General features: G+C 40.0%; 1 protein-coding gene across 1 annotated transcript in view; it reads left to right on the forward strand.

Moving 5' to 3' along the window:
• The window catches only part of EIF4G3 (eukaryotic translation initiation factor 4 gamma 3), a 370424-nt gene that overhangs the window by 236472 nt on the left and 113985 nt on the right, over window positions 1-19967 (forward strand). The window contains exon 11 of the mRNA XM_082833610.1: window positions 1090-1929. Coding sequence (XP_082689736.1) covers window positions 1090-1929 — 840 coding nt within the window. The remainder of the gene's footprint in view (window positions 1-1089; window positions 1930-19967) is intronic.

Below are 19967 nucleotides of genomic sequence, written 5' to 3' on the forward strand. Positions count from 1 at the left end.
ATTTTTGTTTGCATTTGATGAACATGCTCATGAGTAGCTGTTTTTCCACTGGAGCCTGTTTATTCCACTAAGGAAACACAAGGCTGTAAACTAGTCTAATCTCCTTTGGTTTCATCTTCCCAGGCATGAATCATGTATCAGTTTACCTGGAATTTTAAAATATAGAAATTTTCATGAGTTAGCTTTCCTTTCATTTTTCTGGTTTATTATGATTATCAGTTTATTAACCTTTATTATGATTATTAATTTATCTCTCTCACTCTTGCTGTCATTCTTTTTCTGTCTATATACAGATGCACATTTTCTGTATTATTTTAATATATATTGTTTATTTTTAATTGGACTTGATTATCTGAATATTAACATTGGTTTCTCCTTAAAGAATTTTTTTTTTTTTTACAACTGAAGATACAAGATAAATTTCCATTTTTATTCCTTAACATTATTTCTAGTTATATGCCTCTTTTAAGAAATGAAAGTTAATTTCTAAATGAATTTTTATGTTCAGGAACTTGATTTCACTGATAATAAACTTCATTGATAATAAATGACACCATGATAGTTTTTATTGAAACAGTTTTTTTATACAGGTAATACATGTTCTTTATAAAAATCCCCCAAATGCAGAAATATATAGAATAAAAAATAATATCTGTATCTAATAATTTAATCTCCAGTTATTTTCCCCTGAACTGTCCTGTCCTGTCTCTATAGTGTATCCTTGGTAGAAAAATTTTCTACAGATGAAGGCTTTCTCTACCTTAAAGAAAAGCCCCATTCCCATCCCAAGAATGTTTTAGTTACAGGTTTGATTAGATTTTCCCTTTGTGTTCTTGACATAGTCATTTGGTGAATTAATCCCTTCTCTTACTTCAAAATAAACTTTATATATGTATTGGAGGTTAAGTAATAGTGGAAAATAGAGAAGAAAATATGACAGTGTTTTTGGAGTGGCAAAATAATATTTTGATCTGTCTTCTGCTGCCCATGTTTTAGAGTAAGAGATTGAAAGAATTACCCTAAAATAATACAATACAACCTCTGATCCAAAAATTATTCCTAAATGTCTTTCATTTTTTTCTTTCCCAGAAGAGAAGCCAAAACCAGATCCAGTGTTAAAGACTCCTTCCCCAGTCCTTAGGCTAGCCCTTAGTGGAGAGAAGAAAGAACAAGCAGGCCAGACATCTGAGGTTACTGCAGTAGAAGCCATACCAGAGCTTACTCTGCCTCCATCACCTACCACTATTTCTCCACTTGCTCGAAGTACAGTTGCTTCCCCCACCTCTGCTGCTCTTAGTAGCCAGCCAGTATTCACCACTGCTACTGATGACAGATGTGAACTCTCTTCCTCAAAAGAAGACACAATTCCTATACCCAGCCCCACATCTTGCACAGAAGCATCAGATCCTTCACCAACAGATGAAATTGATGATGATATATGCAAGAAATCTTGTAGTGTAGCACCTAATGATATTCCGCTGATTTCTAGTACTAACCTAATTAATGAAATGAATGGAGTTAGTGAAAAATTACCAGCCACGGAAAGCATTGTGGAAATAGTAAAACAGGAGGTGTTGCCATTGACTCTTGAATTGGAGATTCTGGAAAATCCCCCAGAAGAAATGAAAGTGGAGAGTGTTGCAACTCCTATCACCCCTTCCATAGTTCCCTCCTTTTCTCCGTCTCCTCCAACTCCTCCAGCTTCTCCTCCTCCCACACCAGTCATTGTTCCTGCTGCTGCCTCTAATGTTAGTACTGCTAGTGGTCCCACCGCAGTTCAGAGAGTCTTAGAAGAGGACGAGAGCATAAGAACTTGCCTTAATGAAGATGCAAAAGAGATTCAGAACAAAATAGAGGTAGAAGCAGATGGGCAAACAGAAGAGATTATGGATTCTCAGAACTTAAGTTCAAGAAAGAGCCCAGTCTCAGGTAAGCTTTTCTGTTATTAATTATATTTTGCTTGTTGAACATGAAAAAGAAGCAGTGTTTATTTTTTTTTTATTTTACTTTTCATTTTTTTTTTTTTTTTTTGCGGTACGTGGGCCTCTCACTGTTGTGGCCTCTCCCGTTGCGGAGCACAGGCTCCGGACGCACAGGCTCAGTGGCCGTGGCTTACGGGCCCAGCCGCTCCGCGGCATGTGGGATCTTCCCGGACCGGGGCACGAACCCCTGTCCCCTGCATCGGCAGGCGGACTCTCAACCACTGCGCCACCAGGGAAGCCCGAGTTATGTTTTAATTGGCTACTTTCCTTGACTTCCAGAAACATCAGATGAATGCTATAATTCCTAGTCTGATTTCTTCATTGGTATGTTTATGTTTTAGTGCATCCAGCAAAGAGTTACTCCATTGTCTAAAAATGCAAATGAAATTTCAAATAGACAAAATGCCTCCAAGGTATATGTCACCATACACGTGTTTTTTGTTTTTGCCTCCTTCATATGAATCTTAATTTCGTTGCTTTGGGGCTGGAAACCAGCATGGTCTATAGTCTATAGTCCCAGCATGGTCTATAGTCTATAGTCCCTAATACTGTCTTCTCGGAATTTTAAAGCGTAATCAATCCTAAACTTAAAAGAATTCCTCTATGCAAGACCTCTTCTTTAATCTTGGGTTAAGGAAAATAGCAATCAGAATGTCAAAGGTTTATAACTAGTTCTGAAAAATAAAAGTACCCTCTCTGATTAACTCGCAGATAGGTTTAATGCTCTTCCGCTTTTTCTTTTTAAAGTTTCATTTTACCTGAAATATTAATTTTATCATTATTACTTTATCATTAATATTGTCAAAGTATTATATTCTTCTGAATTCAAAATTATTTCTTTTTAATGTAGCATCACCTGGAATCTTGGATCTAACCATTAGGTTTTTATAATATTAATCAAAAGTTATCTGAGGCTTATCAACTATTCTTACGTCAGTAGTCCGTAAGAATATGGCTTTTAACAAGTCAGCATAGGGCTTCCCTGGTGGCGCAGTGGTTGAGAGTCCGCCTGCCGATGCAGGGGACATGGGTTCGTGCCCCAGTCCAGGAGGATCCCACATGCCGCAAAGCGGCTGGGCCCGTGAGCCATGGCCGCTGAGCCTGCGTGTCCTGAGCCTGTGCTCCGCAACGGGAGAGGCCGCAGCGGTGAGAGGCCCATGTACTGGAAAAAAAAAAAACAAAACAAGTCAGCATAGCCCATCTTCTGAAACATTGCCCTACACTGTATCATTTGCTCTCTGTGTACCTGTCAAGTTGAGTTATACAATTTGACAAATGACTGCTCCCCCAGCAGTTGATCTAGATATGTACTGGAGATGTTTTAGTCACCCACATCCCCAATATTTATTGCCTACTGTGACCTGTCTAATTGAGAAACTTGGCAAATCAAAAAACCTGATCTCTACCTTTAAGATGTGGTTTTCCCACCCAGCTCAGTTCTCGAGGTAGTTTCCTCATGAAGGTCTCTGAGAGGTGTCCGGTTCTTTGGAACTGTAGAACACCTAGTTCCACAGTAAACCAGAGCAGAAAAGCAAACAATGCCAGGCAGTTGGGACTGGGAGAAATTTATCATAAATATTTATAAATCGCCTGTTTTCTCAATAGACTGGCCTCTGTAAGCATCAGTATGCTCCAGAAGCATAGTGCCTTCACTGTTAGGAACTTCCTCCTTGGTGGGGTGATGACCTGGGGCTTTTTTGTAACTCTTTGAAAAAACAGCCTTACTTTTGGTGTGGCTGTAGGTGAATGCCCCTCCAAAGGACACTTGTTTGATGGAGAATAGTAATTTGTTTGACCCTTCCTTTTTTCCCTTCATTTACTTGCTGTGAGTTGTCATTCAACAGTTAGTGATGTGGTAGTTCCAAAAATAGGAGAAGCTATTGAAGAAAAATGTTTTGAAAAAAACATCCAAACAAATAATAGAAAGAATAGCAGGCATAGGGAATACAGTCAAAGATACAGACCATATCTCAGAACTGAAATCAGTATAAAGCAAAGTTCTGCACTGAAATCCCACTTCTACTCATCCCTGACATTCATTCATTCTTTTAAGCAGTTTGTCACTTAGGTGGCCTGATATTGCAAGACAGCTCCCAGGGATAAATGGACAAACAGAATTTGGGGTTAAGTTGTCTTCATACCATGGTACATTTTTTTCGAAATGCAAATACTCTTGGAGTTAGTAATATAAGTCACCAGCACCTTAGTAAAAGAATATAGATTATTCAGCAGTAAACCAGAAGATAGCTAAAAGAAAGAACCGTCTTTTGCCATGATTAGGGATGAGGTAGAGGTTAGTGATGTCAGGAAGGAAAGTGTCTTGGCATTTTTCTAGTTTCATGATTTTTTTAACCTATGAATATGTTTTAAAGGAACTAGAAGTTCTGTAACTTCCCTTTATATCTTACACTCTTCAAAATTCAAAGTAAACGAACCTCAAGAACCCATGCACCTCTAGCATTTTTTAAATTGTAAGCCTTACCAGAAACATTCCTGGCCCTCTGATTTCAGTGTTAATATTTTTTAATGTTATTGCTACAAAAGTTAACTATGAAAATTAACTCATCATCATTCTTTTAGATAATATCGACCTGAAATTGTCATATGCTTAATGACTCCCGTCTTTTTTGCACTTATTTAGCGTACCTTGTTTACTTTGAGAGGATATTAAAATTGTAACAGTTTGGTTTGGATATGTCTTTTGTTGTTGACTTTTGAGAATAGTTCTTACTGTCTCTGCCTGAGGATGAAACACTTTAAAGCTGGCTTCAGAAACCATTTGCTTTTCACAGGTGTGATGCATAGAAATAGGCAGTAGTTTGTATAGAGGTACTTGTTTAAAGCAGTAAAGTCAGACTTAGCGTGTATGATCCCTTCTCTTACTTCTGCTAGAAAACATTTTCTTGCCACTATTCTAGATCATATTTCTGACTGGAGCAAATTGCAGCAATTCTGGATGCTTAGGGGTTGAAGGGCAAACCCTATAAAACGAGAATTGTGTCTTCAGGGTACTCTGAAAAGCCTCAGAGATGGGCCAGATTTTTGATTCATATGATCACTTCAATAATTAAATGTGCAAAAACCTGTATTAATTGATTTCTTTTTAAAAATATTTATTTATTTTGGGCTGCGTTGGGTCTTAGTTGCGGCATGCGGGATCTTTTGTTGCAGCGCACGGGCTTCTCTGTCTCTAGTTGTGGCACGTGGGCTCTCTCATTGAGGTGCGTGGGCTTAGTTGCCCTGTGGCATGTGGGATCTTAGTTCCCCGACCAGGGATCTAACCCATGTCCCCTGCATTGGAAGGCGGTTTCTTTACCACTGGACCATCAGGGAAGTCCCTGTATTAATTGATTTCTTGAAGTCCTAGGAATTTTTATTATGGTTTCGTTATACTTGGTGGGGAAGAAGAGAGAATTTCAGAACTTGTGGAAAAACGTTCCCTGCTCAGCATTCAGGAATTCATTTTGTGCAGTTTCATGAGTGTATATACTGTGTGACATGCATGCTGTGTAACGTGAACTTTTCCACTTTTAAAAATAATAGTGGGCTTCCCTGGTGGCGCCGTGGTTGAGAGTCCGCCTGCCGATGCAGGGGACACGGGTTCATGCCCCGGTCTGGGAAGATCCCACATGCCGCGGAGGGGCTGGGCCCGTGAGCCATGGCCACTGAGCCCGTGCATCCGGAGCCTGTGCTCCGCAATGGGAGAGGCCACAGCAGTGAGAGGCCCGCATACTGCAAAAAAAAAAAAGTGATTTTTTTCTTTATCTTTTACATTCATTATTTGTTTTGATATAAAACTATTATTTGAAATTCTTCTGGCAGAGGGAGGTTTCTAATCTTTCTGTTTGTCTTCTCTGGCTTGGCTCATGGCTTCTTTGTATATTTTATAAATTTGTTTTATGAACTTATCTTCAGCTAAACTTTCCCGGATGTGGATTGAGGGCAGCTCCTCTCAAAGCATGTCTTAGGCAAAACATTAGCTGGAACTTAATCTGAGTTTAATGTCCTAAACGAACTCTCTTACCGCACACAAAGTAAACGCATTCCCTGTGTATACTAATTTTCAGGATGACAGCAGGCTCTCTACACCTAGTTGAAACCAAACATCCTTCCTTGTCATCACTCTATGTTGGTTCACTGGTTTATTTTGGTCTGTGTACTGTTTTAGCTTCCTTTTCACTGAGACTGTCACTCTGTTAGGAGTCTCAGGGATTTTTATAAGAATCTCAGTTCCAAGTCCTTGCTTTTGTAGGGATCCAAGATCTTGTATGTCCCACGTGGATGTTCAGATGTAAACTCCTTGGTTATAGAGACTGGCAACAGCCTCCCATATCCCCAGTGTTTTAGTGGTAGCAGCAGCTGGCCTGGTTTGTGTGGCTTCCAAGTGTTTGCCTTATATTTCTTGTAGGCTCAGCTAAGGTTGAAGGATGGTTTTAGTTTCTGTAGGCTGCAAGATGAGACATTTATTTCTCAAATGGAGATATGATTGTATGTTTCAAGAGTTGTTAATAAAATTCTGATTCATACAGCCAATCGAGTTGCTGTTATCGCTTTTTTTTATACAGGTTTTTATTAGCTATCAGTTTTACACGTACTAATATATATATGTCAATACCAATCTCCCAATGCATCCCACCACCACTGCCCTCCCTGCTTTCCCCCTTGGTGTCCATACGTTTGTTCTCTACATCTGTGTCTCTATTTCTGCCTTGCAGACTGGTTCATCTGTACCATATTTCTAGGTTCCACATATGTGTTAATATACAATATTTCTTTTTCTCTTTCTGACTTACTTCAGAAAGAGAAGTAAGTTTACTTACTTACTTTCTGACTTACCTAGAAGTAACTCTTTCTGACTTACTTCTAGGTCCATCCACATCTCTACAAATGACCCAATTTCGTTCCTTTTTTATGGCTGAGTAATATTCCATTGTACATATGTGCCACATCTTCTTTATCCATTCATCTGTCGATGGGCATTTAGGTTGCTTCCGTGACCTGGCTATTGTAAACAGTGCTGCAATGAACATTGGGGTGCATGTGTCTTTTTGAATCATGCTTTTCTCAGGGTATATGTCCAGTAGTGGGATTGCTGGGTCATATGGTGATTCTATTTTTATGTTTTTGTTTTTGTTTTTTGCGGTACGTGGGCCTCTCACTGTTGTGGCCTCTCCCGTTGCAGAGCACAGGCTCCAGACGCGCAGGCTCAGCAGCCATGGCTCACGGGCCCAGCCGCTCCGCGGCATGTGGGATCTTCCCAGACCGGGGCATGAACCCGTGTCCCCTGCATCGGCAGGCGGACTCTCAACCACTGCGCCACCAGGGAAGCCCTGGTGATTCTATTTTTAGTTTTTTAAGGAACCTCCATACTGTTCTCCATAGTGGCTATATCAATTTACATTCCCACGTACAGTACAAGACGGTTGGTTCCCTTTTCTCCACACCCTCTCCAGCATTTGTTTGTAGATTTTCTGATGATGCCCATTCTGACTGGTGTGAGGTGATACCTCATTGTAGTGTTGATTTGCATTTCTCTAATAATTAGTGATGTTGAGCAGCTTTTCATGTGCTTCTTGGCCATCTGTATGTCTTCTTTGGAGAAATGTCTATTTAGGTATTTTGCCCATTTTTGGATTGGGTTGTTTGTTCTTTTAATATTGAGCTGCTTGAGCTGTTTATATATTTTGGAGATTAATCCTTTGTCAGTTGCATCATTTGCAGATATTTTCTCCCATTCTGAGTGTTGTCTTTCCATCTTGTTTATAGTTTCCTTTGCTGTGCAAAAGCTTTGAAGTTTCATTAGGTCCCATTTGCTTAGTTTTGTTTTTATTTCCATTACTCTAGGAGGTAGGTCAAGAAAGATCTTGCTGTGATTTATGTCAGAGAATGTTCTTCCTATGTTTTCCTGTAGGAGTTTTATAGTGTCTGGTCTTACATTTAGGTTTTAATCCATTTTGAGTTTATTTTTCTGTATGGTGTTAGGAAGTGTTCTAATTTCATTCTTTTACATGTAGCTGTCCAGTTTTCCCAGCAACGCTTATTGAAGAGACTGTCTTTTCTCTATTGTATATCCTTGCCTCCTTTGTCATAGATTAGTTGACCATAGGTGCATGGGTTTATCTCTGGGCTTTCTGTCCTGTTGCATTGATCTATATTTCTGTTTTTGTGCCAGTATCATGTTGTCTTGATTACTGTAGTTTTGTGGTATAGTCTGAAGTCAGGGAGCCTGATTCCTCCAGCTCCGTTTTTCTTTCTCAGGATTGCTTTGGCTATTGGGGGTCTTTTGTGTTTCCATACAAATTGTAAAATTTTTTGTTCTAGTTCTGTGAAAAATGCCACTGGAAGTTTGATAGGGATTGCATTGAATCTGTAGATTGCTTTGGGTAGTAGAGTCATTTTCACAATGTTGATTCTTCCAATCCAAGAACATGGTATATCTGTCCATCTGTTGGTATCATCTTTAATTTCTTTCATCAGTGTCTTACAGTTTTCTGCATACAGGTCTTTTGCCTCCTTAGGTAGGTTTATTCCTAGGTATTTTATGCTTTTTGTTGCAGTGATGAATGGGATTTTTTCCCTTAATTCCTCTTTCTGATCTTTTGTTGTTTGTGTATAGGAATGCAAGAGATTTCTGTGCATCCTGCAACTTTACCAAATTCATTGATGAGCTCTAGTAGTTTAATGGTGGCATCTTTAGGGTTCTCTCTGTATAGTATCATGTCATCTGCAAACAGTGACAGTTTCACTTCTTTTCCAATTTGTATTCCTTTTTTGTGTGTGTGTGTTTTGTTTTGTTTTTTTGGGGGGGGGGTACACGGGCCTCTCACTGCTGCGGCCCTTCCCGCTGCGGAGCACAGCCTCCGGACGCGCAGGCCCAGCGGCCATGGCTCACGGGCCCAGCCGCTCCGCGGCACGCGGGATCCTCCCGGACCGGGGCACGAACCCATGCCCCCTGCATCGGCAGGCGGACTCCCAACCACTGTGCCACCAGGGAAGCCCCTGTATTCCTTTTATTTCTTTTTCTTCTCTGATTGCCATGGCTAGGACTTCCAAGACTATGTTGAATAATGGTGGTGAGAGTGGACATCCTTGTCTCGTTCCTGATCTTAGAGGAAATGCTTTCAGTTTTTCACCATGGAGAATGATGTTTGCTGTGGGTCTGTCATATATGGCCTTTATTAGGTTGTGGTAGATTTCTGGAGAGTTTTTATCATAAATGCGTGTTGAATTTTGTCAGAAGCTTTTTCTGCATCTATTGAGATGATCATGTGGTTTTTATTCTTCAATTTGTTAATATGGTGTATCACAATTATTTGCATATATTGAAGAATCCTTGCATCCCTGCGATAAATCCCACTTCATCATGGTGTATGATCCTTTTAAAGTGTTGTTGGATTCTGTTTGCTAGTATTTTGTTGAGGATTTTTGCATCTATATTCATCAGTGATTTTGGTCTGTAATTTTCTTTTTTTGTTGTATCTTTGTCTGGTTTTAGTATCAGGGTGATGGTGGCCTCGTAGAATGAGTTTGGGAGTGTTCCTCCCCCTGCAGTTTTTTGGAAGAGTTTGAGAAGGATGGGTGTTAGCTCTTCTCTAAATGATTGATAGAATTCGCCTGTGAAGCCCTCTGGTCCTGACTTTTGTTTGTTGGAAGATTTTTAATCAGAGTTTCAATTTCATTACTTGTGATTGGTCTCTTCATATTTTCTGTTTCTTCCTGGTTCAGTCTTAGAAGGTTATACCTTTCTAAGAATTTGTCCATTTCTTCCAGGTTGTCCATTTTATGGGCATAGAGTTGCTTGTAGTAGTCTCTTAGGGTGTTTTGTATTTCTGCGGTGTCTGTTGTACCTTCTCCTTTTTCATTTCTAATTTTAATTAATTAATTTATTTTTTTGTGGTACGTGGGCCTCTCACTGTTGTGGCCTCTCCTGTTGAGGAGCACAGGCTCCGGACACGCAGGCTCAGCGGCCATGGCTCACGGCTCTGCTGCTCCACAGCATATGGGATCTTCCCGGACCGGGGCACGAACCCGTGTCCCCTGCATCGGCAGGCGGACTCTCAACCACTGCGCCACCAGGGAAGTCCATTTCTAATTTTATTGATTTGAGTCCTCTCCCTCTTTTTCTTGATGAGTCTAGCTAAAGGTTTATCAATTTTGTTTATCTTCTCAAAGAACCAGGTTTAGTTTTATTGATCTTTGCTATTGTTTTCTTTGTTTCTATTTCATTTACTTCTGCTCTGATCTTTATGATTTCTTTCCTTCTACTGACTTTGGGTTTTGTTTGTTCTTCTTTCTCTAGTTCCTTTAGGTGTAAGTTTAGATTGTTTATTTGAGATTTTTCTTGTTTCTTGGGGAGGCTTGTATTGCTATAAACTTCCCTCTTTAGAACTGCTTTTGCTACATCCCATGAGTTTTGGATCGTTGTGTTTTCATTGTTTTCATTTAATCTGTTTGTCTGCTGATGGGTGGGGCTGAGTTCCCTCCCTGTTGGTTGTTTGGCCTGAGGCTGCAGGCTCTTTGGTGGGGCTAATGGCAGACTCTGGGAGGGCTCATGCCAAAGAGTACTTCCCAGAACTTCTGCTGCCAGTGTTCTTGTCTCCATTGTGAGCCACAGCCTCCCCCCTCTCCCCGCCTCTGCAGGAGACCCCCCAGCAGTAGCAGATAGGTCTGGTTCAGTCTCCTATCGGGTCACTGCTTCTTCCCCCTGGTTCCTGATGCACACACTACTTTGTGTGCGCCCTCCAAGAGTGGAGTCTCTGTTTCGCCCATTCCTGTCGAAGTCCTGCAGTCAAACCCCGCTAGCCTTCAAAGTTTGTTTCTCTGGGAATTCCTCCTCCCCTTGTCGGACCCCCAGGTTGGGAAGCCTGACGTGGGGCTCAGAACCTTCACTCCAGTAGCTGGACTTCTGTGGTATAAGTGTTCTCCAGTTTGTGAATCACCCACCCAGTGGTTATGCGATTTGATTTTATTGTGATTTTGCTCCTTGTACCATCTCATTGCGGCTTCTCCTTTGTCTTTGGATCTGGAGGATCTTTTTTGGTGAGTTCCAGTGTCTTCCTGTTGATGATTGTTCAGCTGTTAGTTGTGATTCTGGTGCTTTCGCAAGAGGGTGTGAGCTCACGTCCTTCTACTCTGCCATGTTGAACCAATCTCCATGTTCTCACTTTTGATTTACTTCAGTATAAAAGAAACATACTTTAATTCAGGAAAATTATTTTAATAATAATCCTTGATTTATTCTCACTTGTGAATATTGAAAAGAGGTAAAACGTAAGTAAGCAGAAAATAAAAGAAATAAAAGCCTTTCAGTTTGTGTAAACTAACCTGAAAAAGACTCATGTTTAAAACCATAACCTGAAGGTCCACATCAATAATAAGGAATTTGAAATTTATTCTTGCCTTTGCTTGACTTAAACTTTCTAAGCAGTATTTGAAATAACCCTGGAAGATTTGGTTACTGGGGCCAAAAATAGGTCACCAGTGGTTTAAGTGTCCCACAAGCCCACTCCTTCCCATATTGTGCACCCGTCTAATTTAACTTCTCATATTCCTCTGGAGGACTGTGTTCTGGAACCTTGTGAACAGAACTTCTTACACATTCTTGGTTCCATGTCATTTATCAACACCAGCAGAGCAATTTTTAAAACAAGGACTCTTAGCTCCCTTTTCTAGAGGCTTGAGTCTGAGTGATCCTTAGGGATAAATAAATTAAAATGACTGGATTTCCCCACCATGTTTATAAAAATATTGGCAACAAAGCTGCCTAAAAAGAACATTTCTGCTATTTTATTCCTATTTTCTTGTTGCCTTCCACAGTGAAATCGTAAGCATTTTCTGTACAATGCTGGTGCTGGTTCAAGTTCTGTCTATATTCATGTGCTGTGGAAGGAGTCCAGACACTTACCGGGTGGTGGAGCTTATCCGCAGACTCAGGTGCCGAGCCTGTCCGGCAGGCACTGTGCACAGGTCCTCCTTGCCTCCTCAAATGGGTTACAATTCCCCACTATTTACAGAAGTTCATTTCTTTGCAACATGAGCCTTGAAGTTTCATTCATTGGATATTAATTAACTTAGTTGTACATGTTTCCATGAATAGACATAGATACTTTGCTCAGAGCTTAGCCCACTTTTCCCAGACTTAGTAATTAATCTACCTCGGAAAGAAACCATTGTACTTAACTTGCTTCCAGACAGGGTAATACAGACAGTTCAGGGGAATGCTGTTCTCTTTCAGGCAAGCCTAGTCTTGCTAAAAGCTTTCTGTTTCTCCAATAGCCATCTTCACCTTGCATACAGTAGTCTTGAGAAGTGTTTCCAATATCTTTGACGAGATAATTTTCACTACTAATGCAGAAAAATGTTCAAAATGCATTTCCTTTAGTATATGTTTTTTCTCCATTTTCTATTGCTATATTAATAGTACTTGGTAATTTAGTTGAAATCATAATAAAATCATCTTTTTTTAAATGTTTACAAGAGCTTTTCTCAGGCATCTCAAGCATTAATCTTACGATTTAAGCAGTTGTTTCTGGGATATAATTATTCTTACTTTACTATTACCAAAAATAAGCCGTGGAGGTAAATGGGGTTTTTCAGGGTCGCCGGAAGAGTTACCACCCAAGCCTTCCTTTACATCACATTTCTGTTGTTCTTTGTAACATGCTTTTTACATTGTTATAAAGTTATTTAAATATTTTCGGGATTTAGGGAGTATACATTTATGCATGTTTAAAAGGACCCGTGAATGCCCACTTGTTTCAGCCACAAATAGTTAATGAGGGTCTACTATGTTCTACGTTGTTCTGGGCACTTCAGATTCATCAGTGAAGAATCCAGTGATCCCTGCCCTAGTTTATATTCGAAAGTTTTAAGTACTGTAAAAATAATCAAGCAGGGAAAGGAATGCTGGAGGGGCAGCAGGTTGTAGTGTGTAAATAACATGGTTAGAGTTGTAGACCTCTATAAAAGATGAGATTTGAGCAAAGTTGGAAGAGGAGGATTATCCGATAATTCCTATCCCCTTTTCCTTTAGAAAAAACAGTGCTAATACCCCATCTTCTCTCTTAAATTCCAGTAGGCAGAGCACTACTGGACAAGATTACACCACTGTGAATGACAGGGCCTCTACAAGCACATGCTCTCCACCACCAACCATTCGTTTTATGACCTCCCTGTTGTAAAATCCTGTAATCAGCCCAACCCTCCCCACTCTCAGCAGATGGCTTTTTTTCTGTCTCTGTTTAGAAAACTGAGTGCACTGAGTGTGCCTTTTTTCAACCTTCTGCCGGAGCTACAAACCTATCTCTATCCAAACTTTCATCAGAGTTTACTAGCTGTCCCTTTGCAGTCTCATATATATATTCACCACCTCCCGCAGACTTCTTTCTCATTGTAACTATGCTGGTCTCTTTCAGACATTAAACACTCCCTCAATCCTACACGTCCATTTAGTTACCATTTAAGCTCATTCTTCCTCTTACCCAGTCTTCTCAAGAATAGTCTACCATTTCTGCTTCTACTGTGCTCACTATTAACTAATATGATCTGATTTATGCTTGCAACATGCTATCGTATTGGTCTTTTTACCACTTCTAATGGCATTATTGGTACTGATTATTGACTATTGATCACTCTCCTTTTCTTCTTTTTTAGTTAGATTTATTGAGTGTAATATATATGCAATAAAATTCACTCTTTGTAACATTTCTGTGAATTTTGACAGACATGTAAAGTCATGTAATCACCACCACAGTAAAAATATACAACAGTTTCACCACCCCAAAATTTTCCCTCATATTTGGGTTATGTTCTAATTCTGATATTATTCAGCACATTTTTTATCTCCATCCCACCTTCTCTTCTGAGCTTCAATCTTGTATTTCCAGTTGCCTGCCGGATATCTCCACTTGGAAATCTCAGAGTCGTCTCAGATTCAATATATCTGATACCAGACTTATCACCTACCCAAATCTGTTCTTTTATCTAAGTGGCGCTGGCTTTAATTAAGCTAAAATCCTGACGTCACTGTTGATGTACTTCCTCCTTGAGTCACTCCTTTTTCATGTATGGTCAGTTAGCAAGGTTCTCCCATTTTACCTGATATGGTTGTTGAATTTGTCTCCTCCTCTCTATTTCCTATTGCCTTAGACCTGCGCTTCTGCATGGATACCTCTCATTTCTCTGGCTCCAGCTTTGGTCCCCTTCAAGTTCATTCTCCACGAAGTAGTCATCTTTTTAAAACAGAGATCTGGACTTATCACTCCTTTTTCACATCTCTGCTTAAACCCTTCAGAGTGATGGGTGGCACGGGGGGCATTCACCCTCAAGATAAATTCTAAGCTTCTCATTTTTGACTATAATATCTTTTTGTTATTATTAGTTAACAGCAGCAATCTTCTTAGTATATATGCATAAGATCTGAATGTAACTTTCCATGTATTTGGTTAGTCTAAACACCAGCAGTAAAGCATAGTGGTCAAGATGAAAGCAACAGTCAGATACTCCTGAGTGTTAGCCTTTCCCTTTGTCCATCTCTGTGACCTTGTGTTTCTTAATCTCTGAATTGGTTTTCTCATCCAGAAAATGAAGATAATAATAGTATTTACCTCATAAATATGTAGTGACAATAAAATGTGCTATATGTAAAAAGCACTTAGCATAGTGTCTAGCACATATTAAACACCCTATAAATGTTAAGTATTATTAATACTATTTTCAGCTAGTATTAAAGGCCCAAATGTTCCCTTTGAAGTGTATTAATATAACACAGAGCAAATGGGTGTCGTGATCTCTGCCCTTAGGAATTTTTGTTCCATAGGAGAGCAGCTCAAGAATATGATAGCATCTGAAAAGTTCTTAATTAAATTCTAGGCATGAGATGGTAGAAAATCCCTTAGAATAGTCCCTATATGAATGTATAACTTTGATTAAAGGCTTTGTACCATTATGTCAGTTAATCTACACAATGGCACATCTCAAAGTGACCTCTGCTGTCATTTGGAAGAGAGATGGTTTGGTTAGAACATGAATTTTAAGGAGCCTCTATACCACTGAAAGCCTTAACAAGCATATAAAATAGAGTATAGTAATAACATTATTAACTTTCTGTTTCGGTCAGGAGTAGAAGATTAGGAAGAAAGGGAAAGAGAAAACTAAAAGGAATGGGGAAACAATAAATAGGACAGCTGAAAAGTGGAAATAACCCAAATTTTCATCAACTGATGAATTGAGAAACAATGTATTGTGTATCTATGTAAAATATGAAATATTATTCAGTCAAGAAAAGGAGTGAAGTACTGATACATGCTGCAACATGGATGAACCTTGAAAACATTACGCTACAGGAAAAAGTCACAAAAGACCATGTATTTTATGATTCCATTTATATGAAATGTCCAGGATAGGCAGATCCCTAGGGACAGAATGTAGCTTAGTAGCTGCCAACGGTTGAGGAGAGAGAAGAGTCGGGAAGGAGTGCTAATGGCTATGGGGTTTCGTTGGTGATGAAAATCTCCTAAAGCTAGATAGTGGGGAAGGGTGCATAATTCTATAAATATGCAATTGTGAGATACAGGCATATCTCTTTATAATACACTTTATTGCACTTTGCAGATACTATTTTTTACCAATTGAAGGTTTGTGGCAACCCTGTGGCAAGCAAGTCTGTTGGTGCCATTTTTCTAACAGCATTTGCTCACTTCGTGTCTCTGTGTCACGTTTTAGTAATTCTCACAGTGTCTTTAACTTTTTCATGATGATTATATTTGCTACAGTGATAGTGATCTTGGATGTTTCTGTAAGATGGTGAACTTAATCCATAAATGTTGTGTGTATTCTGACTGCTCCACTGACAAGCTGTTCCCCATCTCTCGCACTCTCCTCGGGCCTCCCTATTCCCTGAGACACAACAGTATTGAAATTAGGCCAATTAATAACCCTGCGATGGCCTCCAAGTGTTCAAGTGAAAGGAAGAGTCCCATGTCTCTCGCTTTAAATCAAAAACTAGAAATGATTAAGCTTAGTGAGGAAAGCATGTCGAAAGCTGAGATGGGCAGAAAGATAGGCCTCTTGTGTTAGACAGTTAGCCAAGTTGTGAATGCAAAGGAAAAGTTACTTCCTGAGCGAAATTAAAACTGCTACTGTAGTGGACACACGAATGATAAGAAAACAAAACAGCCTTATTGTTATGGAGAAAATGTTAGTGGTCTGGTTAGAAGATCAAACCAGCAACAACATTCCTTTAAGCCAAAACCTAACCTAGAGCAAGGTCCTAACTCTCTTTGGTTCTGGAGGCTGAGAGAAGTGAAGAATTTGCAGGAGGAAAAGTTTAACGCTAGCAGAGGTGGTTGGTTCATGAGGTTTTAGGAAAGAGGCTTGTATTTGTATGTCTCCATGACATACAAATCCAAGGTGAAGCCACAAGTGCTGATGTTGAAGCTGCAGCAAGTTACCCATAATATCTAGCTAAGGTAAGGAATGAAGGTGGCTACACTAAACTACAGATTTTCAGTGTAGATGAAACAGCCTTCCATTTAAGAAGATGCCATCTAGGACCTTCACAGCTAGAGAGGAGAAGTCAACGTCTGGCTTCAAAGCTTCAAAAGACTGGCTGACTCTCTTGTTAGGCGCTAATGCATCTGGTGACTTTTAGCTGAAGTCCGTGCTCATTTATCATTCCGAAAATCCTAGGGCCCTTAAGAATTCTGCTAAATCTAGTCTGCCTGCGTTCTATACGTGGAACAACAAAGCCTGGATGACAACACATCTGTTGACAGCATGGTTTACTGACTATTTTAAGCCCACTGTTGAGACCTACTGCTCAGAAAAAATGATGCCTTTCAAAATATTACAGCTTGTTGACAATGCACCCAAGGGCTCCGAAGGAGATGTATGAGATTAATGATGCTTTCCTGCCTGCTCTCACAACATCCATTCTGCAGCCCATGAATCAAGGAGTAATTTCAACTTTCAGGTCTTATTACTTAATGAATACATTTCGTAAGACTATTTAGCTGCCATAGATAGTGATTCCTCTGATGGATCTGGGCAAGGTAAATTGAAAACCTTCTGGAAAGGATTCACCATTCTGGATGTCATGAAGAACATTCGTGATTCATGAGAAGAGCTCAACATGTCAACAGTAACAGGAGTTTGGAAGAAGTTGATTCCAACCCCCTGCGGGGTTCCAGACTTCAATGGAGGAGTCACTGTAGATGTGGTAGAAACAGTAAGAGAACTAGAATTAGAAGTGGAGCCTGAAGACGTGACTGAATTGCTGCAATCTCATAATAAAACTCTGTGACAGATGAGGAGTTGCTTCTTATGGATGAGCAAAGAAAGGGTTTCTTGAGATGGACTCTAATCCTGGTGAAGATCTGTGAAGACTACTGAAATGACAACAGAGGATTTAGAATATTACATAAATTTAGCTGATAAAGCAGTGGCAGGTTTTGAGAGGACTGACTTCAGTTTTGAAAGATGTTCTGCTGTGGGTAAAATGCTGTCAAACAGCCTTGCTTGCTACAGGGAAGTCGTTCGTGAAAAGAAGAGTCCGTTGATGCGGCAGACTTCAATGTTATTTTATTTTAAGACATTGCCACGGCCACCCCAGCCTTCAGCAGCCACGACCCTGGTCAGTCAGCAGCATCAACATCGAGGCGAGACCCTCCAGCAGCAAAAAGATTATGACTTGCTGAAGGCTCAGATGATGGTTAGCATTTTTTAGCATTGAAGTATTTTTAAATTAAGGTATATAAATTTTTTTAGACATAACCCTATTGCACACCTATTAGACTACAGTGTAGTGTAAACATAACTTTTATATGCACTGGGAGACCAAAAAATTTGTGTGACTTTATTGCCATATTCACTTTATTGCAATGGTCTGGAACCGAACCTGCAATATCTCTGAGGTGTCCCTGTAATAGAAAAGATATATTGGTCTCTGCCTCTGGTTCCTGGCACAGAGCTCCTGATACTCTTGTAATTTACTGAATGATAAGAACACTAGGAGCATCTCTTGTTCTAATACTGTTTTTTGACCTCTGTCCATGGCATAGGGCTCCTAAAAGCCCTGTAAATTCCTCAGTGATGAAAGCACTGTGAGCATCTTTTGTTCTATTGAGGTGACTCTAGGTGGGTTCTTGGATGACTCCCGGATGGGGACTGGTAACCAGAAAGAATCAGTCATGATTAGAGTCTTGGAATTTTTAGCCCTCCTTCCATCCTCCAGAAGGAGGAGAGGGGCTGCAAGTGGAATTAATATTGGATCATGCCTACTCAATGAAGCCTCCATAGTAGGGAGCTCAGAGAGCTTCCAGGCTGGTGACACATGCACACGAGGAGGGTGATGCACCCCAGCTCCACAACAACGGGGAGCTCCTGCACTTGGGACTCTCCCAGACCTCTCCCCTGCCCGTGTATATCTTTACCTGCGGTTTATCTGTATCCTTTATCATATCCTTTAATAAACTGGTAGACATAATGAAATGTTTCCCTGAGTTCTGTGAGCTGTTCTAGCAAACCTGAGGAGGGGATTGTTGGAACTTCCAGTCTATAGCAGGTCGGTCAGAAGCACAGGTGATAACCTAGACTTGCAACTGGCATCTGAAGTGGGGGTGGGGGACAGTCTTTTGGAACTGAGCCCTAACGTGTAATATCTGACACTATTTCCAGGTAGATAGTGTTAGATTGAATTAAATTGTGGAAACACAGCTGGCATCACAGAGAATTGCTTGTTGAGGGGGAAAACCCCTACATATTTGGTGACCAGAAGTGTCAGAAGTGAAGTGTTCTGGATTAGTAGAAAAGGAAATACATTGTAGGCAAGAACTGGGTTTTTCCCTTCATAGAAAGATGGAAAGACTGGAGTTTTTCCATTACAGATAAAACCACTGAATTGTGTATTTTAAAAAGGTGAATTTTATAGTTACGTGAATTACATCTCAATAAAGCTTTTATTAAAAAAAAAGATGAATAGGACTGTGAGTGGTTGTGCTACCAGCATCTACATAAGGATCTGTCAGAGGCATCAGCCTAAGAACTTTATGCTAAAAACCCTGAAGGTAGAAGTTAATCATGTTAGGGAAGTTATAGCTTAGACATTTAGGAAGTAGGTTCCAACAAAAAACACCGTAATTGACAATACCAGATGTAAAGGAATGTTGGAGTACAACCTGAAACCACATTGTCTTTTGATGTGTTTTATGCCTGAACTATGTATTATTTTTATTCTATCTTACTATTTTGCTAGTAGTTACATCTTACCTGGGTTTGAGAGGGTCTTCTCAGCTGGGTAGTGAATGCCCCTCTGTAGTTAACCATTCTAGGTGCATTGTTTAATGTCATAAATATGGAACACCCAACTGGGCTGGGACAGCAGGGTCGTTATTTGTGGTTGAAACATAAGGGATCTGTGTTTTATTGTATAACTTAATGATTCTGAATTTCCTTTGTATGTAACTTAGTTCTTGTATATTTTTGCCACAGTTGCATTGCTCTCTCCAAGGCTGCCTACCCAGGACCCTTCCAGGCCTTTCTTATCCTTCCAGCTATCCATCCCATTTATTTATCCATCCATCTGTTCAATCCCCTTCCCTTTCTAGTCCATTTCACAGACTCTCTTATTAATACCTCAGCTTCTGCAATTCTCTCTGCTTTGAGACTTCTCTACAAAAGTATGTTCAGTACACATTCCCCAGAAAAGTCTTCCAGAGAAAATACTGTTTCTGGATATATCTGTCTAAGCGTTATAGAGACAGAGTAATTGTTGCAGTGGTGTGGGATCCAGGCTCTCAGGTTAACCTTCAGGGCCCTCTGTTAGTCGTTATCTCTTCTTAGCTGTACTATTTTATTTTTTGTAGCCAGTGCTCCACACCCATTTGCCAGGTACTAATTCCCACAGTGTTGCCTTGACGTTGTCTTCTCAACCTAGACCATATTAAAGAACTTGCTCAAAATTTTCAGTATGACTATCTTCACAAAATT

Source organism: Leucopleurus acutus (assembly GCF_964270905.1).
Source record: "Leucopleurus acutus genome assembly, chromosome: 2".
Taxonomy (NCBI): domain Eukaryota; kingdom Metazoa; phylum Chordata; class Mammalia; order Artiodactyla; family Delphinidae; genus Leucopleurus; species Leucopleurus acutus.